The sequence below is a fragment of the Pipistrellus kuhlii genome, unplaced genomic scaffold (assembly GCF_014108245.1).
Source record: "Pipistrellus kuhlii isolate mPipKuh1 unplaced genomic scaffold, mPipKuh1.p scaffold_m20_p_24, whole genome shotgun sequence".
Lineage (NCBI taxonomy): Eukaryota > Metazoa > Chordata > Mammalia > Chiroptera > Vespertilionidae > Pipistrellus > Pipistrellus kuhlii.
In genome coordinates, this window is record NW_023425523.1 from 4,820,970 (window position 1) to 4,848,080 (window position 27,111).

The 27,111-nt window shown below is 62.1% G+C and overlaps 1 protein-coding gene across 3 annotated transcripts; it reads right to left on the minus strand.

The window, feature by feature from the left end:
• Positions 1-1,947: 1,947 nt before the first annotated feature.
• Positions 1,948-16,275, minus strand: AMPD2 (adenosine monophosphate deaminase 2). 3 transcript variants are annotated; one of them, XM_036452525.2, is made up of 18 exons: positions 15,846-16,275; positions 11,239-11,369; positions 11,005-11,135; positions 10,489-10,557; positions 10,289-10,400; positions 9,829-10,015; positions 9,444-9,585; positions 9,243-9,332; positions 8,932-9,061; positions 8,627-8,821; positions 8,421-8,552; positions 8,104-8,267; positions 7,731-7,857; positions 7,485-7,648; positions 5,711-5,831; positions 5,349-5,522; positions 5,090-5,200; positions 1,948-4,985 (listed from the first exon to the last, which is right to left on the minus strand). In XM_036452525.2, exons 1-18 carry the CDS (start codon positions 15,853-15,855, stop codon positions 4,776-4,778), a joined length of 2,400 nt encoding a protein of 799 aa, XP_036308418.1. In that variant the 5' UTR covers positions 15,856-16,275; the 3' UTR covers positions 1,948-4,775. The 3 variants fall into 3 exon arrangements, 2 of the variants coding, with proteins under 2 accessions (XP_036308418.1, XP_036308417.1); XM_036452524.2 differs by lacking the exon at positions 15,846-16,275 and adding an exon at positions 14,864-15,178; XR_004990493.2 differs by lacking the exons at positions 1,948-4,985; positions 5,711-5,831; positions 15,846-16,275 and adding an exon at positions 14,864-15,111.
• Between the last annotated feature and the right edge of the window lie 10,836 nt (positions 16,276-27,111).

Consider the following 27,111-nt stretch of genomic DNA (forward strand, 5'->3'; position numbering starts at 1 on the left):
GGCGTGAATGCCTACCCCACCACCCCCAACAGCACTGAGGCGCCCGGGCAGCTCTGTGGGCGCGGAGCCTGTGCAGCGCCTGGGCAGGCCAGGGACGGAGCAGGGGCGACTGAGGCTTGGCCTGGTGTGTATGTGCCTGTAGGGTGCCGCCAAGACCTCCCAGACGCAAGAGCCAGTACTCGGTGATAGCGCAGCGGCACGGGCACCCCCGGGCCAGGCCACCACCTGCTCAGGCAGGGTGTGCACCGACAGCCTCCCGGCGATCAGGGACCGAACAAGCCTGAACTCTGCTTGCCACGCTGTGCCACCCAGCATGAGGCTGCGTCTGGGGTTAGGGTTAGGGCTAGGGTAAAGGCACAAGATTAGGGTTAGGGTGAGGACACTTGTTCCAACTCCCCGCTCCCAAGCCAGTGCTGGGGGCCCTTGGGAAACCCTGTGCTCAGAGTTTGGATTCCCTGCGGTAGGCTTGTAGGCAGCATCTCCTGGGAGCGGGTCAGAGGGGGTCAGTCTCACTGACGGCCATCGCTGGCTACGGTGACAGGTGGAGGACCCTTGAGCACTGGCTCCAACTGCAGCTGGGCCTGTGCTGATCCATTTACCCACTGAGGCCCAGGGGGAGCTGCAGAGGAGCGTCCCCCTGCTCTCCTCTCCCCGCCTCTGCCCTGCACAGGCCTGTCCCCAAACCTCCCTGCCTCTGGGCTGTGAGCAGAGCAGCAGGCATTGGCCCTCTGGGGGGGAGGGGAGGGGGGAGTTGGAGACAGCAAGGAGTGGGGGGCAACCCATGCGGAGGCAAGATATTTTCCTGACACAGGAGCAATTGACAGGCCTCTGAAATAAACCGGTTTGGCTCAGTGGATAGAAAGTTGGCCTGCCGACTGAAAGGTCCCAGGTTCGATTCCGGTCGAAGGCATGTACATTGGTTGCGGGCACATCCCTGGTGTGGGGTGTGCAGGAGACAGCTGATTGTTGTTTCTCTCTCATCGATGTTTCTAACTCTCTATCCCTCTCCCTTCCTCTCTGTAAAAAATCAATAAAATATATTTTTAATAAAAAAATTAAATATCAGAGAACAACACGGAACTGGCCTTGAAGGAGAGGCCCATGGGGACGATCTGTAGATGGGGCGGAAGCCTGGGGGTGGGCGGGGCAGGGAGCAGTCTGATCAGGACGGAGAGCTAGGGGAGCACACATCACTTCATTAGGAAGTTCCTCAGGTTTACCCCTCACCAGTGGGTGGCACTAAACCCAGGGCGGCCCTGCTCTCCCAGCAGAAACCGCAGGCGGCTGGTCCTGCAGGTCACCAGGTCGGATGCGGGCAGCCTGCTGCAGAACGGTCTCTTCCCTTTGCAGAGACCAAGAGGCCTGTCACTCAGCAGGTGGCGCTCACTGTGTCTCAGATGATGTGAGATTCGGATCTCCCAGACAGCATTGTCTGTCAAGACTCTGGGGTTTGCCGGTCCTCCAGAGCCGCATGCCTGTGCTTCTGCTTGGAACCTGGAGTCTCACAAACTTCAATTTGAACCCTAGCTCTGCATGCGAGGCTGGAAATGGGCTGTACTCTCCCCTTTGCACAGCACCCCAAACCTGGGACGTCTGGGGGAGGGGTTGCCTCGGGAAACTCAGGTTTCAAATCCAGGTCAGCTTCTTCTAACTGGAGCCAGAACCCCCGGCCGCACGAGGGTTGCACACGTCTGACTAGGGGCCCTGGACATGCCCAGCGGGGTAGAGGGCAGGCGGGAGAAAGGGGCTCGGCTAGGCAGAGCTGATGGCAGGGCCATTGTCAGCCCTCCACAGACCCGGCCCCATTTTCCTGGGAACAGAGTTAAAACAAACTCACATTCTCACACTAAATAGAACTCTCCTTGGCTTTTCTGAATTTGCTTTTGAAATTACTTGACGATGAGTAACTCGCTTAGTATACTATTGGCTAGGATTTATTTTTCTTTCTTGGTCTTATGATTGCTCTTCAATCATCCTGCAGAGTCTGGAACTCTTGCCAAAAGCCCAATTTACAAGTTGTTTTCAACTCTGACATTTCTGTGGACGCCAGGCCTAACAAGGATTAGAGTGGCCGTGCAGCCCGGCGCTGGGAAGGCATTGAAACACTTGTCCGTTGTGACTTTGTCCGTTTCCTATTCTGCAGCCCCCGAAGTCCTCCTTCCAGGTCTTCACCATCGCCCAGGCTCTGACCCTGGAGAGAAGCCTGGGCACTTGGATCCTCCCCGGAGCCCAGGAGGCACAGAGAGGGAAAGTAACTTGCCCAAGGTCACACAGCCAGGAAGCAGGGTGTGGCTCCAGAGAGAGGTCACTCACAACATTGGCCACAGTTGTTCTCAACCAAAAAGAGCTAGTGAGGCTTGCCACAGGCCAGTGAACAGGAATTAGGATTTATGCTTATAAATACTTTAATGAAATACGGAAAGATCTATTAAAGTACTTGAAAACCACAAAATTACACATAGAACTCAACTCAGAAATACTTTCTTTAAAAATAACTGAAAGACACGTATAAATATATCTTAAAACGTAGATCGCAGGCATGCAGATGATCAGCAAACGTCTGTTGCTATGAGTCAACCAGGGAGCTTTTTGCTTCTGCTGTTGTTCCGATTTTTGTATATTTTCCAAATTCCTGGGATGAAAGTTAGCTTCTTTCCAGGTAGGAAAAAAATATTAAGGCCTTACTGTTTTAAAAATATTCTTAATAAATGTTTGAAAGAGATTTCAGAGGGAAAAAAAATCCGGAAGCAAATTGTTAAAAGAAAAAAAAAAAAAATGGTGGGAGCTTGCTAAGAAACTCTTGGAATCGGTAGTGATCTCAGGGCTGGGTCCCAGCACACACCGAGAAGGCGGTACAGAGGACGAGAAAACGGCATGAAGGGTTCTATCACACACAAACTCGGTAACTACGGAGTCCAAAGCAGGCAATTCTTCTTCCCAAAGGACCTTCTAGAAAGATCCTCTAATCCTGCTCCCTTGTTTTGCAAACGAAGAGAAGACACAGCACGTTTTTATTATTAAATGTAAGGAACCCCTTGAACAGGAGTCCCCTCCACCTGGAGCAGCTGCGTCCTTCAGGCAGAGGGGGCCCAGGTGGGGTGGAGGCGCCTGGATGCTAAGCTCCCGGCTTCCAGTCCGGGTCCTGCCACAGGCCACTTGCACCTGCTGTTTCCCCAACAGAAATCAGCCAGAGCTGTACAGCCTCTGGCTTCTCAGCCAGCCCTGACGTGGCTCTGAAATGTCGTCGGCTACAAGACACCGACAAGAGAAGCCTTCTGCAGACGGAGGACCCTGGGTCCTGGCCAGGAGCAGGCCTGGCCCTCCAGGGGCCCTCCGGAAGCAAGGGTACAGGAGAGCTTCTGCCCGGGGACACCGGGCGAGTGACATGCCAGGAGGAGGCTGGCACAGACGCAGCGGCTGGGCCGAGCGAGCCGACAAGAGGGGCGGAGGAAGCCAGCTTTCAGCAGGCCTTCAATTACTCGGATCACGCTGTTCCAGGGCTAATTGCTTCCGAAAGAGCCAGCCTGTGCTCTGCCCCACTCAGCAGCAGCGGCAACAGGCTTCTCGGTGCCAACCCAGGACCCTGCCCAGCACAGGGCGCACTCACTCCCCTCCCGGCAGGTGTTCCAGATGTTGTGTCACACACGGGACAGAAGCCGAGCTGGTTCAGTTTCCATGCTGCACCTTCCACTCACTAAATGGGGTTCGGAGGGGGAGGGGGGGCTGGAAATGGCCTTTTAAACAAGTGCCGTGAACGTGCAGGGTCACAGAGTGGGAGCCCACTCCCACATCTCCCGGCGGTGCCATGGGGCCGCAGTGACGGGCAGTGTCCCCTTCAGAGGGCACAGCTGGATGAGGCTGCGATGGCAGACGGGACCCCCATGGGCCTCTCTGCCTCCCACGGCTTCCTGTGCACAGACAGGCACACACCCTGGCCAGGCCCTGCCGCGCCTGAGAATCCCATCCTCCCCTCCACGGTGCTCCTGGCTGCCCCTCTCCCCACAGAGACCCGCCTGCCTCTTTACTTAAATACTCTTTATTTCTCATGCACTAGGAGGGACGGGACTGTACGAAACACTGCATCTCAGCGAAGGCCTCGGTCCACACGACAGCACAGGGCACCAGCGGGAGTCAGGTCTGGCCAGAACTCTGGGGACCACATCGGAGATGCCACTCCAGGGCCGGTGGCAGGTCCAGGAGCCCCCAGTGGCAGTGCCCCCGACATGGCACAGGAAGCGGACAGCAGGGCACCCGGCCCGGAGGAAGGACGGAGAAGGCTGCCGGGCACCGACTGGGCAGAGGCGGTGGTCCCACGCCTCCGAGGCCACGTCCAGGACGCTGGGGCTCCGCCGGCTCTCAGCCCAGCTCTGACCCCCGCCGGAGCCCCCCAGACGCCGGCAGCCCCGCGCCCACGGCAGACTGTGCAGGCCCCACCTGGGACTTTGGCCACGTAAACAGGACGGGGGCTCAGCTCAATCCCTGGCCGAAGCTCAGGCGGGACTCCGGAGGCCGGAGGGGCCAGCCCCCGACGAGCAGCCCTGGCCAGGACAGGGCCACTGGCAGGGCCGCCCTCAGACCTGGGCCACGGGTGCCACCTGAGCCGAGAACGGGCGGAGGGCATCCGGGGCCCTGCTTCCGGGGAGGCACGGAGGCGGACAGAGGGAGAGACATGCAGGACAACGGAGGAGCACGACACATGCAGGGGCCACGACAGTGGGGGGAGGGGGTCCGAGAACAACACGTGGTCAGGAGCCGAGCCGCGGGCGCGGGGCCGCTCACTGGGGCCCCGGGCTCATGGTGAGGCCCGGCTCCTCGGGGATGGTCTCCAGCATCTCACTCTGCACGGCCTGCGTGATGAGCGCCAGCTCCTGGCACAGCGTCTCATGCCGGTAGCCCACGCGGATGTCTGGCACGTTGGTGCGGCGGATGTCGTTGCCCTCGGGGCCCTCCTTGGTGTAGTTGGGGCCCAGCCAGTGGCTCTTCACCTGCAGGGGAGGGGAGGGCAGGCTGCAGCCGGCTCTGCTCTGGGGGCGATGCCCGGGCCCCCGGGCCGTCCCAGCGGAGCGGGCAGGACGAGGAGGGGCGGTACCTTGTGGGAGAAGCCGCTCATGAGCACGCTGTTGCGGGCCAGCTCGCACATGTCGCAGGAGCTGAGCTTCCACACCTGGGTGGCGATGCTGTACTCCTCCATCAGCGGCTCCTGCACGGGAGGCTCCCTCAGCCCTGCGCCCGGGCCGCGGCCCAGCCCTCCCCCCGGACTCGCCCTGGCACACTGCACCCGCCCCACAGGGAGCAGGCGGCCCTGAGTGCCCAGTGCGGGGAGTCCCTGCTGCGACACCCGGTCTGACCTTGGTGAAGTGGAACTGCAGGGGGTCGTCGGTGGACAGGGAGACCATGAGGCCGCGGGACAGGTACTCGGGCAGCGGGTTGCGGTGGTAGCTCAGGAAGAGGCTGTTGTTGCTGAGCGGGGACATGGCGATGCCGATCTGGGCCAGGTAGTACAGGTACTGCAGGACTGGGGCCTGGCGGCGACAGGGCGGGGCCGTCAGGTACCCGGGCCGGGAGCACCGGCCGCAGGCGTGGGGGGCCCGGCGGGGCCTGACCGGTGGAGGGGCGGTGACTGCCAGGACTCCGCTGGGGCCTCGGGGCGGAGGGGGCCCGAAGGGTGGGAGGGAGGGCCCCCGGGAGGGAGGCGGGGGTGCAGCCTGACCTTGCGCAGCAGCAGGCCGTGCGAGATGTTCTCAGCCAGCATGAAGGCGGACACCAGGTGGTGGATGGGCCCGGCCTCCCCGCAGTGCGGCCGCAGCACGAACGTGTGGAAGCCCCTCTGCCTGGGGGCGAGACAGAGTCAGCTCCGGCTCCCTGCTCCGGCCGACACTGCAGGCCGGGACACTGCGGGCCGGGGCACTGCGGGCCGGACACTGCGGGCCGGGGACACTGCGGGGCACTGCGGGCCGGGACACTGCGGGCCAGGGCACTGCGGGGACACTGCGGGCCGGGGCACTGCGGGCCGGGGACACCGCGGGCCGGGGCACTGCGGGCCGGACACTGCGGGGCACTGCGGGCCGGGGCACTGCGGGCCGGACACTGCGGGCCGGGGACACTGCGGGCCGGACACTGTGGGCCGGGACACTGCGGGCCGGGGCACTGCGGGCCGGGGCACTGCGGGCCGGGGACACTGCGGGCCGGGACACTGCGGGCCGGGGCACTGCGGGCCGGACACTGCGGGCCGGGACACTGCGGGGCACTGCGGGCCGGACACTGCGGGGCGGGACACTGCGGGCCGGACACACTGCGGGCCGGACACACTGCGGGCCGGGACACTGCGGGGCACTGCGGGCCGGGACACTGCGGGGCACTGCGGGCCGGGGCACTGCGGGCCAGGACACTGCGGGGCGGGACACTGCGGGCCGGGGACACTGCGGGCCGGGGACACTGCGGGCCGGGACACTGCGGGCCGGGACACTGCGGGCCGGGGACACTGCGGGCCGGGGACACTGCGGGCCGGGACACTGCGGGCCGGGGCACTGCGGGCCGGGGCACTGCGGGCCGGGACACTGCGGGCCGGGGACACTGCGGGCCGGGACACTGCGGGCCGGGGACACTGCGGGCCGGACACTGCGGGCCGGGGGCACTGCGGGCCGGACACTGCGGGCCGGGACACTGCGGGGCACTGCGGGCCGGACACTGCGGGGCGGGACACTGCGGGCCGGACACACGGCGGGCCGGACACACTGCGGGCCGGGACACTGCGGGGCACTGCGGGCCGGACACTGCGGGCCGGGACACTGCGGGCCGGGACACTGCGGGCCGGGACACTGCGGGCCGGGACACTGCGGGGCACTGCGGGCCGGACACTGCGGGCCGGGACACTGCGGGCCGGGACACTGCGGGCCGGGACACGGCGGGCCGGGACACTGCGGACCGGGGCACTGCGGGCCGGGGCACTGCGGGCCGGGGCACTGCGGACCGGACACTGCAGGGCACTGCGGGCCGGGGCACTGCGGGGCACTGCGGGCCGGGGCACTGCGGGCCGGGACACTGCGGGCCGGGGCACTGCGGGCCGGGACACTGCGGGCCGGGGCACTGCGGGCCGGGGCACTGCGGGCCGGGACACTGCGGGCGGGACACTGCGGGCCGGGACGCTGCGGGCCGGGGCACTGCGGGCCGGGACACTGGGGGATGGGACACCGCGGGACGGGGCACTGCGGGCCGGACACTGGGGGATGGGACACCGCGGGCCGGGGACACTGCGGGGCACTGAAGGCTGAGGCACTGCGGGCCGGGGCACTGCGGGGACACTGTGGGCCGGGGACACTGCGGGACACCTCGGGCCGGGACACCACAGGCCCGGGACGAGGGGTACATTCCCACGACCCGGTGAGAGCCCGGAGCCCGAGGGCAGGGAGGCGGCCGCAGGTCCACCGGGGCCAGCGGTGGTCAGTGTTGGGGGGCCGGGCGGGGGCGGGAGGCCGCGGACGCACCTGCGCAGGTGGTTCAGCGTGGCCATGTTGGCGAAGGTGTAGTACAGGTAGTAGGCGTAGGGCGGGTTGTCCTCCTCCACCCAGGCCTCGGGCAGCGGGCTCTCCAGGTTGAAGACGTGGTTCTCGGGCTTGGACTCGTCGTCCACGCTGTCGAAGCCGTCCACCTGGTGGGGGACCCCGCGGTCAGGCCCGCGCCCCCCGGGCCCGGGCAGGCCGGCCCCCCAGCACCCTGCCGTGCCCCCTCACGTGCTCCAGGAAGAGGTGCAGCTCGGGGTGGCTGGCGGGGTGCACGGTGGCCTCAAACAGTGGCAGGAAGATGTTCTCCAGCATCTCCTGGAAGTTGGCCAGCTGGCCCTTGGTGCGGTACACGTCACTGCGGGCGGGGGCACAGGGCGCGGGCAGGCAGGTCAGGGGGAGAGCCAGCAGCGGGGAAGACCACAGAAGCACAAGGGGACTGTGCGGGGGAGGGGGCCGGGCCGGGCAGACCGTGTGGGGACGCAGGAGGGGCCTCCTTCTACGGAGAGGGCTCAGCGGGGACAGGAGGCCGCCGCCATCCCGGGAGGCAGCCCTCGCCCCCGGATCTCCGCCCCGTCCCCCCGCCCGCGCCCCGGACACTCACAAGAGCCGGGGCACCTGCACCAGCCAGCGCACGTTGGGCGAGTGCACGCGGTGCGAGACGGCCCAGCGCGCCAGCTTGTCCCACTCGTCCCGCGAGCGGCCGTAGATGGAGAGCCGCAGCTCCGCGTTCTGGTACTTGCTCTCCTCCAGGTCCGCCATCACCTCCTGGAAACACGCGGGGGGCAGCGGTCACGCCCGGGCTTCCTGCCGCCCCCGCCTCACCCACCGCCACGCGTGCTCACTGCGGCCTCCTCAAGCCCGACCGCCCCCACCTCCCCCACCGCAGAAGCCCCGGGCCCCGGCCACCGAGCACCTCACCTTGATGATGTGAGCGAAGTACTTCCCAGAAACCCTGTTGTCCGTCTTGATGAAGATCTCTCGGAGGACAGACTCCCCGATGGGGTTGTATTTGGCGTTGAACTTGTCAAAGCGATGGAAGGTGTTCCTGTCCTGGGGGAGTCGGGCAGGTCACCGCCGGCTCCCGGCTGCACGCCGGCCCGGCCCCCGCCCGCCCCGGGACGCACTGCGTGCATGTCCAGGGTGTCCACGCTCAGGTCGTAGGCGGTGAGGTTCATGCTCTGGAAGACCTCGCGCAGCGTCTGCTCGCGGCCCTGCTCCACGTGCACGATCTCCTCCAGGTGCCGCTTCATGGCCCGCTTGATGAAGCGTAGGAGGTGCTTCTGGTTCATGCAGGACGAGGCGTGGATGTGCGTGTCCACCTGGGGGGGCGGGGACGGGCTGCTGGTCTGGAGGGCGGGAGGGAGGGCGAGGGCCCGGGGGCGGGGTGGGGCAGCAGGCAGGGCAGAGCGGCCGGCCGGTGGGCACCCACCTTCCGGATGTTGTAGAAATCGCGGTGCGGCACCTTCTTCTGGGCGGCCAGCTCCTTCATCTCGTTGAGCAGCACGTGCATCTGGAACTTGGAGCTGAGGTACTGCAGCCGGCGGTAGCAGAAGGACTTTCTGCAGAGTGCGGGGGGCAGAGGGGGGGAAGGGGGCGGCTCAGGGCCCGCGGGAGGCACCGGGGAGGGGGCAGCACATGGGGGGCGGGGGACTGGAACTGGGTGACCCTGAAGGGGACTGGGACGGGTATCTGCGCAGGGCTGGGGCGGCAGAGCCGGGCTCGGGGGGCCTCAGGGCTCACATGGGGCCATTGATGATCAGGGCCATCAACACGTTGACATCGGCCACGAACTCCTGCAGGTCCGGGTACGGCAGCTCCACCTCCGAGCACCTGGCGGGGGGTGGGGGGAGGGCTTGGGTGAGGAGAGCGAGCCAAGCGGGCCCTGCCGACCCCCCAGCCAATGCAGCGCCCCCCCCCTTTCCCCAGCACACCCCCACTTACTGCTCGTCAGGGTCCCTGCGGGTGTAGACGTGCACCACGCCCCGCACCATGCGCAGGCCCAGGCCCAGGTCCCCGGGCATGGTGCTCGGCTCACAGTGCTCATATGGGTGCTGCTCCAGCGCCGGGGGGTGCACCGGGGCATCTGGGGGGAGGGGGATAGAGTCAGGGCCACCACACCCCCCCCAGCACAGAGGCCCGCAGAGGGGAGAGATGGCAAGGCCCCGGCAGGATGGATCCTCCCCCTCCTGTCTCCACCCCGGCCCCGGAGGCTGGCAGGAGGCTGGGTGTGGGACGGGGTGTGGGAAGGCAGGCGGGCAGGGGTTCCTGGGCTCTGCGCTTGGGGAGCTGGGGACAGCAGGGCCCCGGGCAGGGCTGGGGGTCCCACCGGCGGATACGGGGGTGTCGGGGCCCGGTTCGTAGGCCCGCGTCTCCAGCGGCTTCTCCGCCAGCTGCTGCAGGTGCCGGCGGGTGGTGGGACAGAAGCTCTGCAGCGCCAGCGCCATGTACTTCTCCCGGATGAAGAGCGCCCGCACCACGCTCTTGGCCGCGTCCAGCAGGTCAGTGAAGGGCACCTGCCGACGGGGACGGGCGGTCACCGCCCTCCGGCTCGGACCCAGGCCAGCCTCCCTCCCACCTGCCCGGAGGCCTGGACCTCAGAAACGCTCAGCCCTTCCGGCTCCTCCCACGCCTCCCGCCCCTGCAGCTTCCGCAGAGAGAAGCACCCTCCCCGGCCTCACCCCCAGCTCCTCAGATGGGGCGCCCCGGCCCCGGCCCTGCTCGCTCACCCACACTTCTCCTCCCCGGCCTCACCCCCAGCTCCTCAGGCCGCAGCCCTGCCCGCTCACCCCGCACTTCTCCTCCCCGGAGATGGAGACGCGCTGGAACTCCCGCTCCGGCACCGCGTCTCGCTCCCGCAGGCCCCAGTCGCCCTGGCCCTCGGCCTGCTCCTTGTAGAGCCTGCGGGAGGTGCAGACTGGGTTGGAGTCGGCAGTGGGGGGACAGGCCCAGCCCGCGCCCCGGGGTGCCCGCCCTCCGCCCTCCTCACTGGAGGTCCGACTCGCTGTCCGTCTTCAGGAAATCTTGCTTGGCCCGAAGCAGGATGTCTGGCTCCAGCCTGGAGGGGAGGGGTGAGGATGACGAGGGACGGACGGCTCTGGCTCCCAGGCCCCTGCCCTCAGTCGGGTGCTGTGCGTGTGCCGTCACTGCCACACCTGCTGCTCACCCACCCAGACACTCACCCAGACACCCACCCGGAGGGTGAGCACCGAGCTCCAGGCCACGCTGATGGCGGGAGGCAGGCCAGCACCCGGCAGCCTGACCCCACGGCCCGCCCTTCACCCCACTGCCCTGTGCTGCCTCCCGGGGGCCCCAAACGGGGATGGAGTGGGAGAGGGACGAGATGGCCGCATCCCAGAAAGCATGCTCCCCCAAACACACACACACACACACACACACACACACACACACACACACACGCGCGCGCGCGCACACACAGCTGCCTGGCTGTGCCTCTCCCCGCCCCCCCCCCAGGCTGCCTGCCCGCAGGGCTGGCTGGGCTCACTTGACATCCTGGCTGATCTGCCGCTCCAGGCGCTGCCTCCGCTCCTCCAGCTGCTCGATGGGGCTCTCCTCCGGGAACTCGTAGGGGGCGCTGCGGAGCTCGCTCTCAGCCAGGGAGCGGCTGAACAGCTCCTGGCGGCGGGAAGGACGGTCAGCGAGGCCTGGCCTCGGCCTGGGGCCTCCATTGCAAAGTCTGAGAGGAGGTGAGGGGGCCAGGGGAGGTGCCAGGCCATACCTCGGCTATCTCCTTGCATTTTCCATCCATAGACGTGCGCAGGTCCAGCGGGAAGTGCTTGAGGCAGGGGGCGGGGCCTGGCAGGGACCGGGCAGACTGCAGTGGAGGGGCCCCCAGCCCACCCCGAGCCTCTGTGGAGACAGGACACAGGGGTCAAAGGGCGCAGGCAGCACCGGGGTGCCCTGGAAGCCCTGGGCCTCTGCCTGTCCCGGCCAGCCCCAGAGAGGCCAGCGCCAGAGGCCGAGGAGCGGGGAGCCTGCGCGAGGCACCCACAGAGCCTCACCTCCGGTCGAGCACAGGGACCCCTCTCCCACTCCAGGCGTGGGGGTGGGGGCCCCAAGTCTGCCCCTGGACCACGTGATTCGTTCACTCCCGGAATCAGAATCCAGTCCTAGACTAGGGACCCCTTCCTCAGGCCATGACAGTACCTCCTACAGACAGGCACAAGTGTGTCTGCACACACGCACACCCTCACACGTGTGCACACGTGCACACACACGCCCAGCAGCGCAGGAGGACCGGGGCCAGCACCAGCGATCCCGCAGCCCCCAGGCCGAGGTCGGGATCAGACCCGCCTCTGGAAGGGACATCCGCGAAGAAGACAGGGCCCACACCCCGTCCCGGACCTCAGAGCCCAGAAGCCACTTGGCTCCCACCTGGGACCAGCCCGCAGGGAAGAGGAGGTGCGGGCGGGAGGGCCTGGTGGCGGTGGGAACCTGCAGGCCTCCCCGGGGGCCTGCCCTCCCCCCCAGGACCTCAGAGCTGCCAAGACAAGGCCTGGCCCAGCCTGACCCTCCCACTGCTGGCTGCCCCTCTAAGGGAGCTGCCACCACAGTGTGCGCCACTCAGAGGCCGGGATCGGGGCTGAGGCCCGGGAAGGGCCGGGGAAGGGGGAGCCAGAGAGCAGGGTCCCCAGGCAGAACTCCGCGGCACCACTAGGAGGCTGACAGGGAAGGCCTGGAGCCGCTGGTCCAGAGGGGCTGCCCGGGCTCCCAGCCCCCCCAGACCACCCTCCTGGGCTCCCAGCACCCCCCCAGCAGGAAGCTCTTCACACCCCCGCTCTCCCAGCTCAGGGTGCCCCTCTCCAGCGTGCCCTCCCCCGCCCCCTCGGTGGCTCTGCCCAGGTGCTCTCAGAGGCCCCTCCCCGATGCCCCAGCGTCCCGGGATGGACAAAGGGAAGAGGAGGCGCCTGCCTCAGGGCTGCCCCAGCCCCAGGACCGGCCCCCAGCCCCCTCTGCCCGCCGGGGTCCTACCTGCCGCGCTCAGGCCAAGCAGGCAGCAGCCTGCGCCCCGCGCCGGCCTGTCTGCGGAGGGGCCGGCAGCCCTGTGCCCCTGGCCGGCCTGTTTGCCGAGTGGAGCTGCAGCCAGTCCCCCAGGACGGCTCCGGGCCGGCCGGGCTGTACCAAGTGCAGCTGCGGGCAGGGGAGACCCTGGGATGCCGGTGAGCAGGGGCTGGGGGAGCTCGGGGGAGCCCGGGAACCAAGGGAAGGAGCTTCATCAAAGTTTGGGGCCAAGAGGAACCCTAGAACTAAACAGGGCCTTCACAGGGCCAGCCCAGAGGGGGCCCCCGAGGGGCAGGAGAGGCTGGAGGGAGGGGCCAAGCCTCCTTAACACCCTGCACTGCCCTGGGGTACAGGGATGGGTAGGACCTGGCTGCTCCAAAGGGGGGAGGGGGCAAAGAAAGGGGGCAAGCAGCCTTCACGGCCACACAGGCCTCCTCCGCCCAGTGGCCGTTTCCCTAACACGTCCCCTGGGCCAGCCCCGGGGTCCCTGGGGAGACAGGCCAAGCCTGGGAAGGAGCAGCTGCCGGGGAGGAAAGGCAGGAACATCGCCTCGCCTCCCGGTGCCCAGCGGGCCTCCGAGACCTCCAGCCCCTGTGCCAAGCCTGCCCAGGCTGGAGAGGGGTTTGGAAGAAGGCGGATTAGGACTTGGAGGACGTGAGACGCTGTTCGCACCTCTTCACCCGTCTCCACCTCCCTCGGGCTTGGAGTCCCGTCTACAACAGGGTGATAAGCGTGTGGAGTCCTGTCTGGCCACGGCTGCCGTAGGCTCCCAGAGATACGCTGCCTCCGGGTCTGCGATTAGGAGCTCCTGGGACCCTCCACACGCGTCCCACACGCAGACCCACCCACCGGGAGGGAGGGCGCTCCTGGGCCCAGCACAGGCCAAGGCACCTGGGCAGGTAATGACAGCAGGGGACACACTTGCCAGGGGTGGAGATGGGAGGAGGAGGGGAGAGGGGGAGAGACGCTATCTCTAGCTTGGAAGAGGGCAGAGCAGGGAGAGGAGGGAAGACAGGCACCTGTCCCGCCCCCAGGACCTAACACAGAGCCTAAGGTCTCCTTGCTTGTCCACAGCCTCTGAGCTCACACCGCTCCCCCCTTCTAAGCCCTCCAGGAGGCCAACCGCGGGCCCGGGGGTGGTCTGAGAGGGGTCAGCAGACGCTGAGCCCCAGGCCCCAGGCCCCCTCCTCTCCGAGCGCGTGGCCCAGGCCTCCTCAGACACACGGCGGGGAACCGGGCCCCGTTCCTGCCAGGCCACCCACAGGGCCCGGGGCCCACCGGAGTGACGGACAGACAGACAGACAGTGACCTCCACACGCCCCGAGGCCCGGCCCGGAAGACCCAGCCGCGGGCAGGTCCCTTCTCCCGGCATCTGGGCCACAGCACCCCACGCCACACACCCTCTCCTGGGCCGGGGTCACCCAAAGCCAGCCACGCCACCAGCTCCACCCCCTTCGCCAGGAGGCCCTCCCTCACGGCGAGGACTGCCGCCTCCGTGGGCGGAAAGGTGTCGCAGGCTGCTCGCCCTGCATGTGACCACCCCCAGGAACAGAGACCTCGCCCTCCGGACCCCAGAGACCTGGGCACAGAGGACAGAGACGCTCAGGGCAGCACAAACCGTGCAGCACCCTCCGTGTCTAAGGAAACACGGAGGGCGGATGGCCAGGCTGCAGGGACAGACAGCTGCCGGGGAAGGTGGGGTGGGGAGGACTGGCTTGGCCTGGTCACAAAGTGGGGGTGCTCTCTCCTCAGCCACAAGGCCTGGGGACAGCCACGCGCAGGCCGGCATCCCTCAGGAGGCACAGCCCAGGCAGCCGAGCCCGGGGGCGCTGGCACGGCCGCCCCGCTGCCCGCTCCGAATGGTGCAGAGCTGCCGCCCGGAGCGGGAGCCGCACCTAAGGGTGCGGGAGCGCAGCCTGAGCCCCCCGCGGCCCCGCCGGAGGGCGCCCCCCGCTTCCGGGGAAGCTCACAAGACGATGGACCAGGAACGAGCACACGACACACAATCCGTACGGGGGAGCCCCAGCCCTGGGACTCCCGGCAGCAATGTGCGTGCCCTAATGCCAACCCCCCCCCTCCCCAGTCTCCGGGGGAAGAGGGGCTGAGATCTGGGGTCCTGGGGAGAGGGCCGAGCCTCAGGAACACAGCCTGAGCCCGCCTGGCCAAGGCCCAGCCACCAGCAGCGTGGCCAGTCCACACCCCCCTCTGGCTCACACAGGCCACATGCAAACAGTCCCAGCACATCCGCATGCGGACACGTGTGCAAATACACCTCCCGCTGCACCCACACCAGCACCCACACCCACACCCACTCCCCGTTACGCCAGGATGCACACACTCACCTGGCCCTGCGGAGGCGGCCTGCGGGCCGGCCCGCTTCTTAAAGGGATACCTGGCCTTGGGCTTGCCAGGCCCGGATGGATAGGATGCCATGGCTCTGGCCGCGGCGATGGCGGGGGAGCCGGCGCCGCAGCAGCTGGGCCAGCCTCTGCCACATCCAACCCCTTCCTCCGCCCCGCCCCCGGCGGAGTGACTGATGCAGGAAGCCAGGCCGCGCCGGCGGAAGAGGCCCCGGCCACGATGGCTGGGGTTGTCTAGGCAACCTCCCTCCCGGAGGGGCCGCTATCCCGCCGGATCCCTCCTCTCCCCCCTCCTCTCTCCCCCCTCCTCTCTCCCCCCTCCTCTCTCCTCCCTCCTCCCTCCTCCCTCCCCCTCCTCCCCGGAGCGCCGGCCCGGGGGGCGGAGGTGAGAACACGGCCGCGAAGGGCCGGCCCCGCGCGCCGCCAGCGCTCCCCGGAGCCTCGTCCGCGGCCCGGGCTGCGGGGCCAGGACTCAAAGTCCAGCAGCGGGTGCCGCCCGCCCGCCCGCCCGGGGAGAAACACAACAAACAGGACCCGGGCCGCGCGGCGCACACGGGGCTCCGGGGCAGAGTCCCCGCCGGGTTTCCCTTCTCTCCGCCCCCCGAACCCCAGCCCAGGCCCGCCAGCTCCGGGAGGAAGGGGCGGGGAGGGGCCGGTCCTGGGGAAATTCCACGGCCCGGCCGAGCTGCCTCCCGGGGGCAGGGGGACGGGGGAGGGGGGACGGGGACGGGGGTTGCTTCCCGGGGGTCTGGGGAGAAGAGCCGCGGTGTCTCCCCTCGATTTCCCTCCGTCTCTGCGATCCAGGGCGCCCCCCCCACCCCCGACCCCCGCACCCCGCTCCGAGGCGCTGCCCGCCTCCCCGGGTCCGCAGGCTGCTGAGACCCCCGTCCTCGCAGCGCCCTGGCCCCTGCTGGGCTCCGTCCCAGAGACACCCCGCCCCCCAAACACAGACACCCGCACTCACCTGAGGCCATGCTGCCGGGCCCGGGGCGGACCCGGAGGCCGCCCGCCCGCCGGGGTCTGCACAGCCGCGAGCCCGGGCCGCGAGGGAGGGGGCGGCGGCTGGAGCCCAGACCCCGGCCAAGCCGCTCCGGGGACCCCCGTCCCGCACTGAGATGTTGGGGGGGGGGGGGGCTGGTCTTTCCGAATTGCCCGCAGGCAGGGGGCGGGCCCCGCAGGCCTGGGCCGCTGCACCGCCCGGGAGACCCCGGGAGACCCCGGCGCCGCGGGCGGGCCACGTGCTCCCGGCCGAGCCGGGCGGGACTCGCCTGGGCTGCTCCGCGCTCCCTCCGGGCGTCCGGGGGGCGGCCCCCCGCGGCGGGACTGGGGGAGGGGGTTACGCAACAGGTGCGACCCCACCGAAACCTGCCCGCGAGTCCCCGCGGCCCAGGCCCCGCCCCCGCGGCCCAGGCCCCGCCCCGCGGCCCAGGCCCCGCCCCCGGCCCTCTTCCCAGCACCACGTGGGCCGCGGCCCGCATCCGCCGGCCTGCCCGCCGGGGACGGGCTGGGGCAATCGCAATACCCCGGCAACACCCGGGGACCGGGAACGGCGGCTGTCCCTGCGGCCCGGGCTCACTGTCAGCAGGAGCCCTGCCCCCGCATTCCCGCCCGGGGTGTCGGGTTCCTCCTGGCCGGCGGAGGCGGGCAGGGCGTGCCCTGCGGGCTGGCTCCCCGGCCCACGTTTGCTGCTATATTTGTGGGTTACGAGCTGCTCGGTTCCGCGGCTGGAATGCCGGGGTTCAGTTCCGGACTCCAACGCCCACTTCCCGGCCGCCTCCGGGACAGTCCCTCCGCGGGGCCGGGCTATTTTCGTCCGTAAAATGCGGTGTGAGAGGCCCGGCTTCCCGCGCCGCCGGCTGGTGGGGAGGCTGGTGAGCTCATCCGAGCGCTCAGCCCAGGGCCGGCCCGCGGCCACCGCCCGCCGTCAATGTCTGTGTTATGGCCTTGGCCGTAGCGCTGGTGCCCTGGGAACACTCCCACGGGTTGACTCGCCTTAGCAGCCCTCAGAGAAGTAGACGTGGGCTGTTTGGGGGACTGCAGACACTCGCCTCGCCCCCCTTCCAACCAGCACCCTCACTCCCAAGCGGCCCAGAGTCCTGCCTGAAGCAGCCTTGCGGGGGGCATGTCCCCAGGACGTCACTGAGCATATGATTAAGTGTATTCGAGGCCATCAGTCTTTTCCCCTTTTCTCCACCTTGTGGGAGCCCTTTGCCCCCCACACCCAGTCGTACTAATGCTGTTTGTCCAGCTCCTCCCAGTTCTCACCACTCCCACAGCCAGATTCCTTCCCAAACTCTGCCTCCCCCGTCTCTCTGCAGGCTGCAGGCTGGACCCTGAACCCTCCCTCGTCTACCTGCATCTGCTGTCACCTCCGCTGACCCCTGCCTACTCCTCCCACGCTGGACACACAAACAAACAAACAAAAAAGGCCTCTGTAAACCTGGGGGAGAAACTCACCTCACACAGAATCCACACAGCTATAAGAGGACCGGGAGGGAGCACTTCACCCACTGAGTCACAGAGGTTAGGGGAAAGTCCTAACGCAGGCCAGCGGAGTTAGGAGCTGGGACACGCACATACACTGCTGGGGGCATAAACATTGACGTCATCCTCTGAAAGCCACTTGGTAATGTAAGAGCAAGAACCTTTTAAAGATTCATATGTCTGACCCAGTAATCTCCTTTTCCAGGGAATTGTGCTTCTAAAAAGAGCTGCCAGTGCCTGGCCAGTGTGGCTCAATGGTTGAGGGTTGAGCATCGACCTACGAACCCGCAGGTCAGGGTTTCCCTGTCAGGGCACATGCCCCAGTAGAAGGCATCACTGTTGTTTCTCTCTCTCTCTCTCTCTCTCTGACATTAATAAAAATATATTTTAAAAAATAATAAAAATAAAAAGCTGCCAGAAAAGCCTGCATGCAGTTGTTGGTCACGCCAATGGCTATCAGACAAAGGGCTGGCCACTTACAGATGTGTCAGGGAATGTTCAGATAGGTCACATACATACAATGAAGCGCAGCCATTACAAATCATTCTCGGAGAATGTCTTACCCAGGTGGAAATGTTTACAATGTAAAGTGAGAAGGAAAAGGGTTGCTAAGCCAAAACTGCTTTGGCTCAGTGGATAGAGAGCGTTGGTCTGCAGACTAAAGGGTCTCAGGTTCGATTCCGGTCAAGGGCATGTACATTGGTTGAGGGCACATCCTCGGTAGGGGGTGTGCAGGAGGCAGCTGGTTGATGTTTCTCTCACTAATTTTTCTAGCCCTCTTCCTTCCTCTCTGTAAAAAACCAATAATATATATATATTAAAAATATATATTATATATATAAATAATATATATATCAAATAATAATATATATTATTATATAACAAATAATATATATTAATAAATAATATATATTATTTTTATATATAAATAATATATATATTAAAAAATATATATATAAATATATATATATATATATATATATATATATATATATTTTTTTTTTTAAGGAAAAAAGAAAAATGGGTGTTACGATCAGTGCACATGGTATGGCCCTAATTGGGTGACATAGGAAATAAACACCAAAACATTCACAAACGATTACCTGTGGGTGGCAGAATTAGGGCTTATATTTATTTTCTTTATACTTATCTGCGATCGACAATGCATATTCATCACTTTTATAATCAAGGGAGAGGGGAAGACCCGAGTCTGTAACCATCTTTAACAGCCTCCACCACCCACCCCCACCTGACTCCTCTGAGTCTCAACCCCAGACCCAATCATCAGTCTTGGAGCCCTGAGGCATTGCAAGGCTGTTGGCTCCCAACAATAAATAGTATAACACGTTTTAAAATTAAAAACCAAGTCACCCCGTAGAATGCCCACTCTATTCTGACAAAATGCAAATGTCGGCGTAGCTTTAAGGGGTGGCACCTCACACTGGGCCGGGTCCCTTTAGGATTCCCCCTTAATCCAGACCTGCCGACCTATTTACCTGCCTAACCGGCCCGTCGTGTGCAATCCCTGCCTCCGCCCTCCCAGGCAAACCGGTTCACTAGTCCCTGCACGCTCCTCCCTCGGCCCACGAGCAGCACGCCCTTCACCCCGCCAGCCTCCCCGTCTGGGCACTGCCTCCGCCAGGAAGTCTGCCCTGATTGCAGCTCAGCGTCACCTCCCCACCCACACACACCAGCAAGAATCTGCGTGGGGTGCCCGTGTCTGCGTGGAACAGTTTGGGAAACGCAGGTGTGGGCCTTCCCCTGGGGCCTGGGCTCTTTGCATGTCGGGGCATCCATGTTGTCATGGCACCTCGGGGATCTCCTCCAGCCGTAGGCACAGCTTCCTCCCCGCCTCGCCGGTTCACCAGCTGGCTCCTGACACGGCCCTCCCGAACCCCAGGCCCTCTGACGGGGTGCTCCTTCCTTCTCCCAAGATCTGCTCCTCTGAGCTCCGTCCGGCCTGAGCTCGTGTGCGATGCCAGCCTTCTGCAGATGGGAGACTCGGAAGAGGACCCCTTCGGCCTCAGGGATATCCTGGGCCAGGACCACCTCTCAGACCATCCTCTTCGCCCAGATCCTTCTGGAACCGAGCCGTTCCGCTCCCGTTTCCGGCTCGTCCTGGCAGCCGCCCACCCCATCCCGGGCGCCCAGCGCTGTGTGTGGCACCACACAGCAGTGCCCCTCTGTGCTTGTTTGTAAGTCTCCCACGAGTTTGAGCCAAAGACTCGGTCCTCCCAGGCCCTCACTGGCCAGCCCCAGTTCCCTTCCCTGTCCAAAGCCCCCAGCCTCCCTCTGCACCTCACCCCCTTCCTCCATCCAGTCTCAGCAGACCTCCTGGGCCAGTGGTCGGCAAACTGCGGCTCTTTGGGCCCTTGAGTTTTTAGCAAAGGCCAGCTTAGGAGGGCCCTAATTAAGTGAATAACAATGTACCTGCCTATATAGTTTAAGTTTAAAAAATTTGGCTCTCAAAAGAGATTTCAATCGTTGTCCTGTGGATACTTGGCTCTGTGGACTAATGAGTTTGCCGACCACTGTCCTAGGCTTCTCTCTTTTTCAAAAATAATTTTTTATTGATTTCAGAGAGGTAGGGAGAGGGAGATAGAAACTTTAGTGATGATCAGCTGCCTCCTGCACGCCCCCGAGTAGGGATCCACCGAACCCGGGACCCTTCAGTCTACAGGCCGACGCTATCCACTGAGCCGGACAGGCCTCCCGGCTTCCCTGAGCACACGGCATACCCTGCACCTCCTCCTGCCTTCCTCTCTTCGCTCTCCCCTCTCCCTGAAGTGCCTGCTCCCCATTTCCACCGGGTCCTGCTTCTCCGGTGAAGGTCTGTTTGCTTTCCCATCACTTCCTCCTTTCTCCCGCTCTGGAAGGGACCGGCCTGACCGTCAGCGGTGTGAGCGGCTGTCTTCCCTCCCCCCCCGGGGTGGGGGCTCGCTTGCAACCCCTCTGAGCTCCCCAGCACTCGCACCGCTCCTTCCATCAGGCTGCTTCTCTGTGAGCGCACCCCCACCCCTCCGCCTGTGGGCCTGAAGGTCCTGAAGGCAGTGCCCCCTTCATCTCTCCCCCTTTCCCACTCCCACTGGGACACGGCGGGACTCCAGGCCCCACCACGCCACGGGGTGTAAGGCGGACCCCGAGATCACCCCTCAGCTCAGGAAGCAGGGTCACATTCATTCGGGAAGCCCTGGCTGGTGTTGCTCAGTGGATAGAACGCTGGCCTGCGGACTGAGGGGTCACAGGTTCGGTTGCAGCCAACAGCACATGCCTGGGTTGTGGGCTTGATCTCCAGTGCCGGGGACGGGGGGGGGGGGGGGGGGAGGCAGCGGGTCAGTGATTCTCTCTCATCATTGATGTTTCTATCCCTCCTTCCCTTTCTCTGCCTCTCTGAACTGTATATTAAAAGAAAAATAATTCATTGGGAAACGGTGATGCTGTTTATCACGGAAAAGGATTTGGCTATGCGGGCTGTGAACCAGGACGCCTGAGCGCCAGCTGACTCTGATGCTAAGTCATTTCTGAATCCCGAGGCAGTGCAGGGCCTGGGCACGGAGAAGCACCGAGGGCCGGGAGCCAGGGAGGACGTGGTTGGACGCCGTGAACACCGCTGTCCCCCTGCACCCGCGGTCAGGCTTGTCCGAAGAGCCAGCCCCGGAGCCGGGCGGGAGGCCTCCCTGCCCTCTGCTGCCCCCCTCATGTGGAGCACAATCTTAATAAAATTCCCTGGAGCTTCCTCTCCGTTTCTGTCCTGGGGACCCGAGAACCTCCACGCCCCATTTCGTGGCGCCTCTGATGGGGCCCCGTGTCTCCACGGCAGCGGGGTGGCCTCCGCTGGCGGGACGAGGGGTCAGACCTGGGCCTTTGACTCCTGTCAGTGTGATGGGCGGGTCTGCCCCGAGGCTCCCGGCCCTCTGCTCAGCCCAGACAGCTGTGGTTCCCGCCTCTCCCCTGCGGGCTGTTTTGTCTGGTCCTTGTGTTCCTGAAAGTGGGTTCAAGTCCCCCTGCAGCTCTACTGGTGGGCAGGCAGGCCGCTTCCCTCTGTCCCACCCCGAGGGCTCAGGTCAGAGTCCCAGACTCTGTTGTGTGTTCTGTTTGTTTCCACTCCGTGAGACGGACTGGCTGACACCCTCGCTACTTGCTGGGCTACTCTCTTCAACACTAAAAAAGTTCAATATTGAGAAAAAAAAAATCAATATTGGCTTTCTTTTGCAATGTGGTCTGGCCCCAATATTGTCTTGGGAATAAAAAATAAATAAAAATAAAATAAATAAAAAGGTAACTATGGCCCTAGCTGGTTTGGCTCCATGGACAGAGCTTCAGCTCGCAGACTGAAGGGTCCCAGGTTCGATTCCTGTCAAGGGCACATGCCCAGGTTGCGGGCACATCCCCAGTAGGGGGCGTGCAAGAGGCAGCTGATCAATGACTCTCATCAGTGATGTTTCTCTATCTCTCTCTCTTCCCCTTCTCTGAAATCAACAAAAATTTATTTTAAATAAATTTTCTAAACGGTAGCTATGAAGGGACAGAGTCCTGAGTGAGTGCTCTGCGCGCAGGTCAGTGACCCCGGCCAGGTTCTTCTGAGCTGACTGTCCCAGGCCGGACCGGCAGAGCTGGCCAACAGCGCTTTCCTTGTACGGAGAGAAAATGGGGAAACCGATCCTGGAACTGGATCTGTTATTTGTTCAGTCTGTGTCTCAGCCAGGCTGTAGATGCTTGTTTTCAACTTGAAACTGGCTTTAGATTTGATCTAGAGCTGGCAAATGAACCCTGGAAGTATTGACTGTTTGGGGGTGGGGTGTGAACGCAGGTAGGAAGGTGTGTACGTGAAATATGCCGTTTCTGTTATTTGTTTTGGGTGGTGTGACTTTTAGGGACTACATTTCTTGGTGACCACAGCAAACTCCTGTGTGAGAGCTTTCTGACCCTGAGCGCTCCCCCTGCGGTTCCGGGAGCAGTTCCCTGAGGCCTGGGGACCCCACACACTTCTTCATGGGACATGGAGACAGCGGGCCATGGGAGCCTGTGGGGCTGCCTGTCAGTGCCCGAGAGGCATCCGTATGGCAAAGGGTCAGAGTTCAACCCACACCTCCCCGGGTTCTGTTACCACCTCACTCACATGTTTGTCCTTTCAAGACCCTCACTGTGGAGTCTGATGCTTTTGCAAATATGTTTCATCTCCAGAAAGATACGGGGAGAGGCCTCTGGCTTATTTTAAAACACAGGTTTCTGAGAATTTGGGGGTCAGATCTTTAAACTGGATGAGGATTTATAGAACACTAAGGAACACTGGCAGGTGACCAAATAAATAAGGATTAACTATATGGGACTGAGTCAACTGAGAATGATGGTAATTTTTATAACTTTTTTGCTGGAAATATTGATTTTTAACCTTTTTGTTTTCTGGGTATAAGAAAGCTTGTTTTCTCTTAAACTTCCTATGACTAACAAGAGTTTGGTAAATTATCTCTCTATAGACCACATGTGTCAAACACAAGGCCCGAGGGCCAAATCCGTCCCGCCAGGCCTTGCAATGTGGCCCGCACCGCGCTGTCATCACTGCACTCCGCTGCGTTTCCATCACAATGACAGTTTATGACTGTTCAGTAAACCATTCGGCCCGCGATTTAGGCTGGATTTTAGATTTTGGCCCCTTCTCTGATTGAGTTCGACACCCCTACTATAGACAATAGTGAAACGTTTATATTTTTCTGTCTAATCCTGTAGAAGTTTGGAAGTTCTGAGCGAGTAGCATCATTTTCATGGAAGTATGGTTGTTGGCACAAGTCCTATACGAATCTGCTTTCTTTATAATGGGGCACAATTGGAAGCTTTTGATGAGGCTTTGACTGGAATGTCACGTTTATGAGAGACACACACAGCCCTCACCGGTGTGGCTCAGTGGATAGAGCGTCAGCCTGCGGACTGAAAGGTCCCGGGTTCGATTCCGGTCAAGGACATGTACCTGGGTTCCAGGCACGTCCCCAGTAGGGGGCGTGCAAGAGGCAGCTGATCAATGACTCTCTCTCATCGATGTTTCTAACTCTCTACTCTGTATCTCTCTCCCTTCCTCTCTGTAAAAAATCAATAAAATATATTTTTAAAAATACATTTTTATTGATTTCAGAGAGGAAGGGAGAGGGAGAGAGCGATAGAAACATCCATGATGAGAATCATGGGTCGGCTGCCTCGTGTATGCCCCACACAGTATCGAGCCCGCAACCCACACATGTGCCCCGACTGGGAATCAAACCGTGACCTCCTGGTTCATAGGTTGACACTCAACCACTGAGCCACACCGGCCGGGCTCAAATGCTCCTCTTATTGCACTTATGAAAACACCAGGCCCAATTTATTAAAACTCTGCATATCAGTGAATTGGTCTTCCCTTGACTATCTTTGATAAAATGGGGATGACTGTAGAGAGAAAAATGCATTTTAATAGAAACTATAATAGATCTTTGTAGATATCAGGTTCTAGTGCTGTTCACTGTCGTTTGGTTTGGTTTGTGTGCCACTTACAAACTGGGCCAGACCCTGAATTCTTCTTGTTTCCTCCAAATCTGCCCAGGACTCCCCAGACATGTTTCTCCCAGCCTATGCCGGGGGAATCACTGAAAACTAATACTATTTTTTTTCTGAGCCTTGCAATTGCAGACTATAGCTAGACGGCACCCTGTAAACTTCAGAAAAATCACCACAACAGGCTACCTGGTTAAAAGGATACCCTGGCCCGGCCAGTGTGGCTCAGTGGTTGAACATCAACCTATAAACCAGGAAGTCACTGTTCCATTCCCAGTCGGGACCACGTGCTTGGGTTGTGGTCTGGATCCCTAGTTGGGGGCATGCCGGAGGCAGCTGATCAATGATTCTCTCTCATCATTACTACTTCTAGCTCTCTGTCCCCACCGTTCCCCTCTGAAGTCAATGCAAAAAATTTTTTTAAAGAAGTATACCCTGAGCACCAGCACTCAGTCAGAACACCACACGGCTGTAACTACTGGTAAGAGGTCTCCGAAGCTGAAACACATGGTGTTCACGAGGACCTGCCCAATCTAAAGTTCTAGGTATTTTGAAGGTTCATTTGATTGAGCCTTAAGCAAGCAACCACTCAAAAGGGAAAATAAATGCGAAATCTTGCTAAAAAGTACCACCCACATCAAACCTTGGAATCCGTTCATGGTTACCTGCCTTCACCTACCTGGCTTTCCCCTCCGGAGCCCCGATGGTCCTCCTGCTCCTACTGGTATCCGGGCCTTGTCTCTCTAACCTCCCGGAGTTCGTCTTTTCCAGATGGCGCAGGTCCAGGTTAACGAAGCCGATGGTCATGCCAGGCTTCCCGCCCACCCGGACCAGGAAGACCGGAGCCCTCGCTGCTCTTCTGACCAGACAGGGAGAGTCTTCTCCCTCCCTCGCTCAGCAGGAAGCAGTCACAGGCAACCTCTGACCCTAATCCCTTAGGAATAAGGAGGAGAAAGCCTCCCGGGGGAAATGAGGCAGGATAAGGACTTGGGCCCAGGAATGAAAAAATACCGGACGGACGGACGGACGGCCAGGAAGACAAGTTAAGGCCAGGAGGCCAGAGATGTCGAAACCACACATGGAACAGGCCCAGCTGACCACGGTTTGTCCGCTATGCAACCTTCCATCTTGCCCCCACCGCTCAGGCCGGAGATAGTTGCCAAGCAACTCAAAGAAGGAGGAAGTAACCCCACCCTGACATGTTAAATTCCACCCCCTGAACCCTCCACCAGCCGCCTTTTCCGGCCAGCCCATCTTTGTTTGTGCACAAGTCTGCCTGTCCCCAGCTTATAAAAGTGGCCAAACATAAAAGGAAGGGATCAACCAAAGGACTTATGTGCATACATATGAGCCTAACCAGTGGTGGACAATAGGGGGGTGGGGGCATGATTGGGGGGAGGGGATTGGAATGGGGGGTTAAGGACAAATATGTGATACTTTAATCAATAAAGAAATAAAAAATAAAAGCTGCCAGAGCCAGCCCTGAAGCCAGCTTGGGACTGCTTCCCTTGTGTTCAAGTGTAAGCTTAATGAAATCTGTCTGGAAATTTCCCTGGGGTTTCCTCTCAATTTCTATCTTGGGGAACCCCCAACCCCAATGCCATTGACACTATGAGGATCACCTTTCTCTGCTTCTGTTCACTCCCCTCTGAAATGGGGATGCTCCACCCACTCCCCCAGGGCCCCAAACCCCAATTCCATGATGAAGGAGAGCTGCCACAGGGAAGGAACAGGCGCTGGAGATGGCGGGGGGGGGGGGGGGGGGGGGGGGAGGCAGGTTACTGGCATCAGCGTGGTGCATGCGTAGCAGCGGGTCTGTGCAAGCAGGTATGGGTCAGGAGTTCCCTTGCTCAGCTTAGTGGTGGGCAAGGGGAGCCAGCGAGCCAGGAAGCACACAGACACAGCCCGGAAGTGTGCAGAGGTGGCAGCTGAAAAAGGAACAAGCTTCGAGCGTTTCCCGAGGAATGTTAACAAGTCAGGTTCCTGTAACAAGGCAAGGGCTGCTGCTGCGATTAAGATCCTGCATTTGCCTTTTCTGCCCAAGTGTTCTTCCTTTGGCTGCTTATTCGAGCGTAATAGAAAGATCACGTGCCAGAACCAGTTTGGCTCAGTGGATAGAGCATCGGCCTGCGGACTGGCAGGTCTCGGGTTTGATTCTGGTCAAGGGCATGTACCTTGGTTGCAGGCACATCCCCGGTGGGGGGTGTGCAGGAGGCAGCTGGTCGATGTCTCTCTTTCATCGATGTTTCTAGCTCTCTATCCCTCTCCCTTCCTCTCTGTAAAAATCAATAAAATATATATATATATATATATATATTTTTTTTTTTTTTTTTAAAGAAAGATCACGGGGCATGTCTGTTTACTAAGCTTTATGACCCTGAACTAGAGACTTAACCCCCAAGTCTCAGTTATCCGATCTGCACAATGGAGCCAAGAGCACTCAGCTTGAAGTGACTGTGAGAATGAATGGATATGAGCCCCCTAAACCGTTTAGTGCAGCCCCTGGCCGTTCCTGGCTGTGGCTAGTGCAGGGCACAGCCAGCTCTGGCCCAGGGGTGTGTTACCAGGATTGGAGGGCAGGCCTTACTGAAACCTTGTAGCCAGATTCCAGGGGAGTCACCATTTCAAAGGCACTGTCCTGTTTTCCCTCGTTCCTAAGCACATGTCCATTTTTGATCGGGAAAACAGATCCCCATGGACGGCCCCTTGGCAGCTGCCTATTTCTCCATCAGCCCCGAGAGTCTGGGCCCCAGGCCAGTGCTTCTCAGTCAGATGCCCAGATACGCAGCCGCAGGGCGGCTGGAGGAGCAAGATGGTTGGCTGGTGCTCAGGGCTCCTGGCAGGTGGGAGACACAGGTCCCACCTCCCCCCATCTCCGTGCCACAGGCGGCGGCCACGCTGTCCCAGCTCTAGGAGGAAAGGGAAAGGGAAGTCCTGTGAGCTCAATGGCTCCCTACTTTGGCTGCACATTAGAATCACTGGAAAACATGTTTACATCTTCATGCCAGGCCCAGCCAGTGTGGCTCATTGGTTGACCATCAATCCATGAACCAGGAAGGCACATGACCTACGTCTGTGCCTCTCATCTCTGGCTCTGAGAGGCCAGCATATCTGTGAGAGAGACTTTCGGGGTCAGCCCCCGAAAAGGAGGGGCAGCCGTGATCTCACTCCAGATCCCAGCACCCTCGCCGAGCCCAGCAGGTCACGGAAACATGGTGCCTCTG

Bases quoted from the DNA above. Each gene is read 5' to 3' on its own strand.
- AMPD2 (XM_036452524.2), bottom strand. From the start codon at position 14,954: ATGGCATCCTATCCATCCGGGCCTGGCAAGCCCAAGGCCAGGTATCCC. The intron at 10,401-10,488 runs GTGAGGAGGGCG...CACCTCCCGCAG, and splicing joins GACAGCGAGTCGGACCTCCA to GCTCTACAAGGAGCAGGCCG. The intron at 9,586-9,828 runs GTGGGACCCCCA...CCCTCCCCCCAG, and splicing joins CGACACCCCCGTATCCGCCG to ATGCCCCGGTGCACCCCCCG.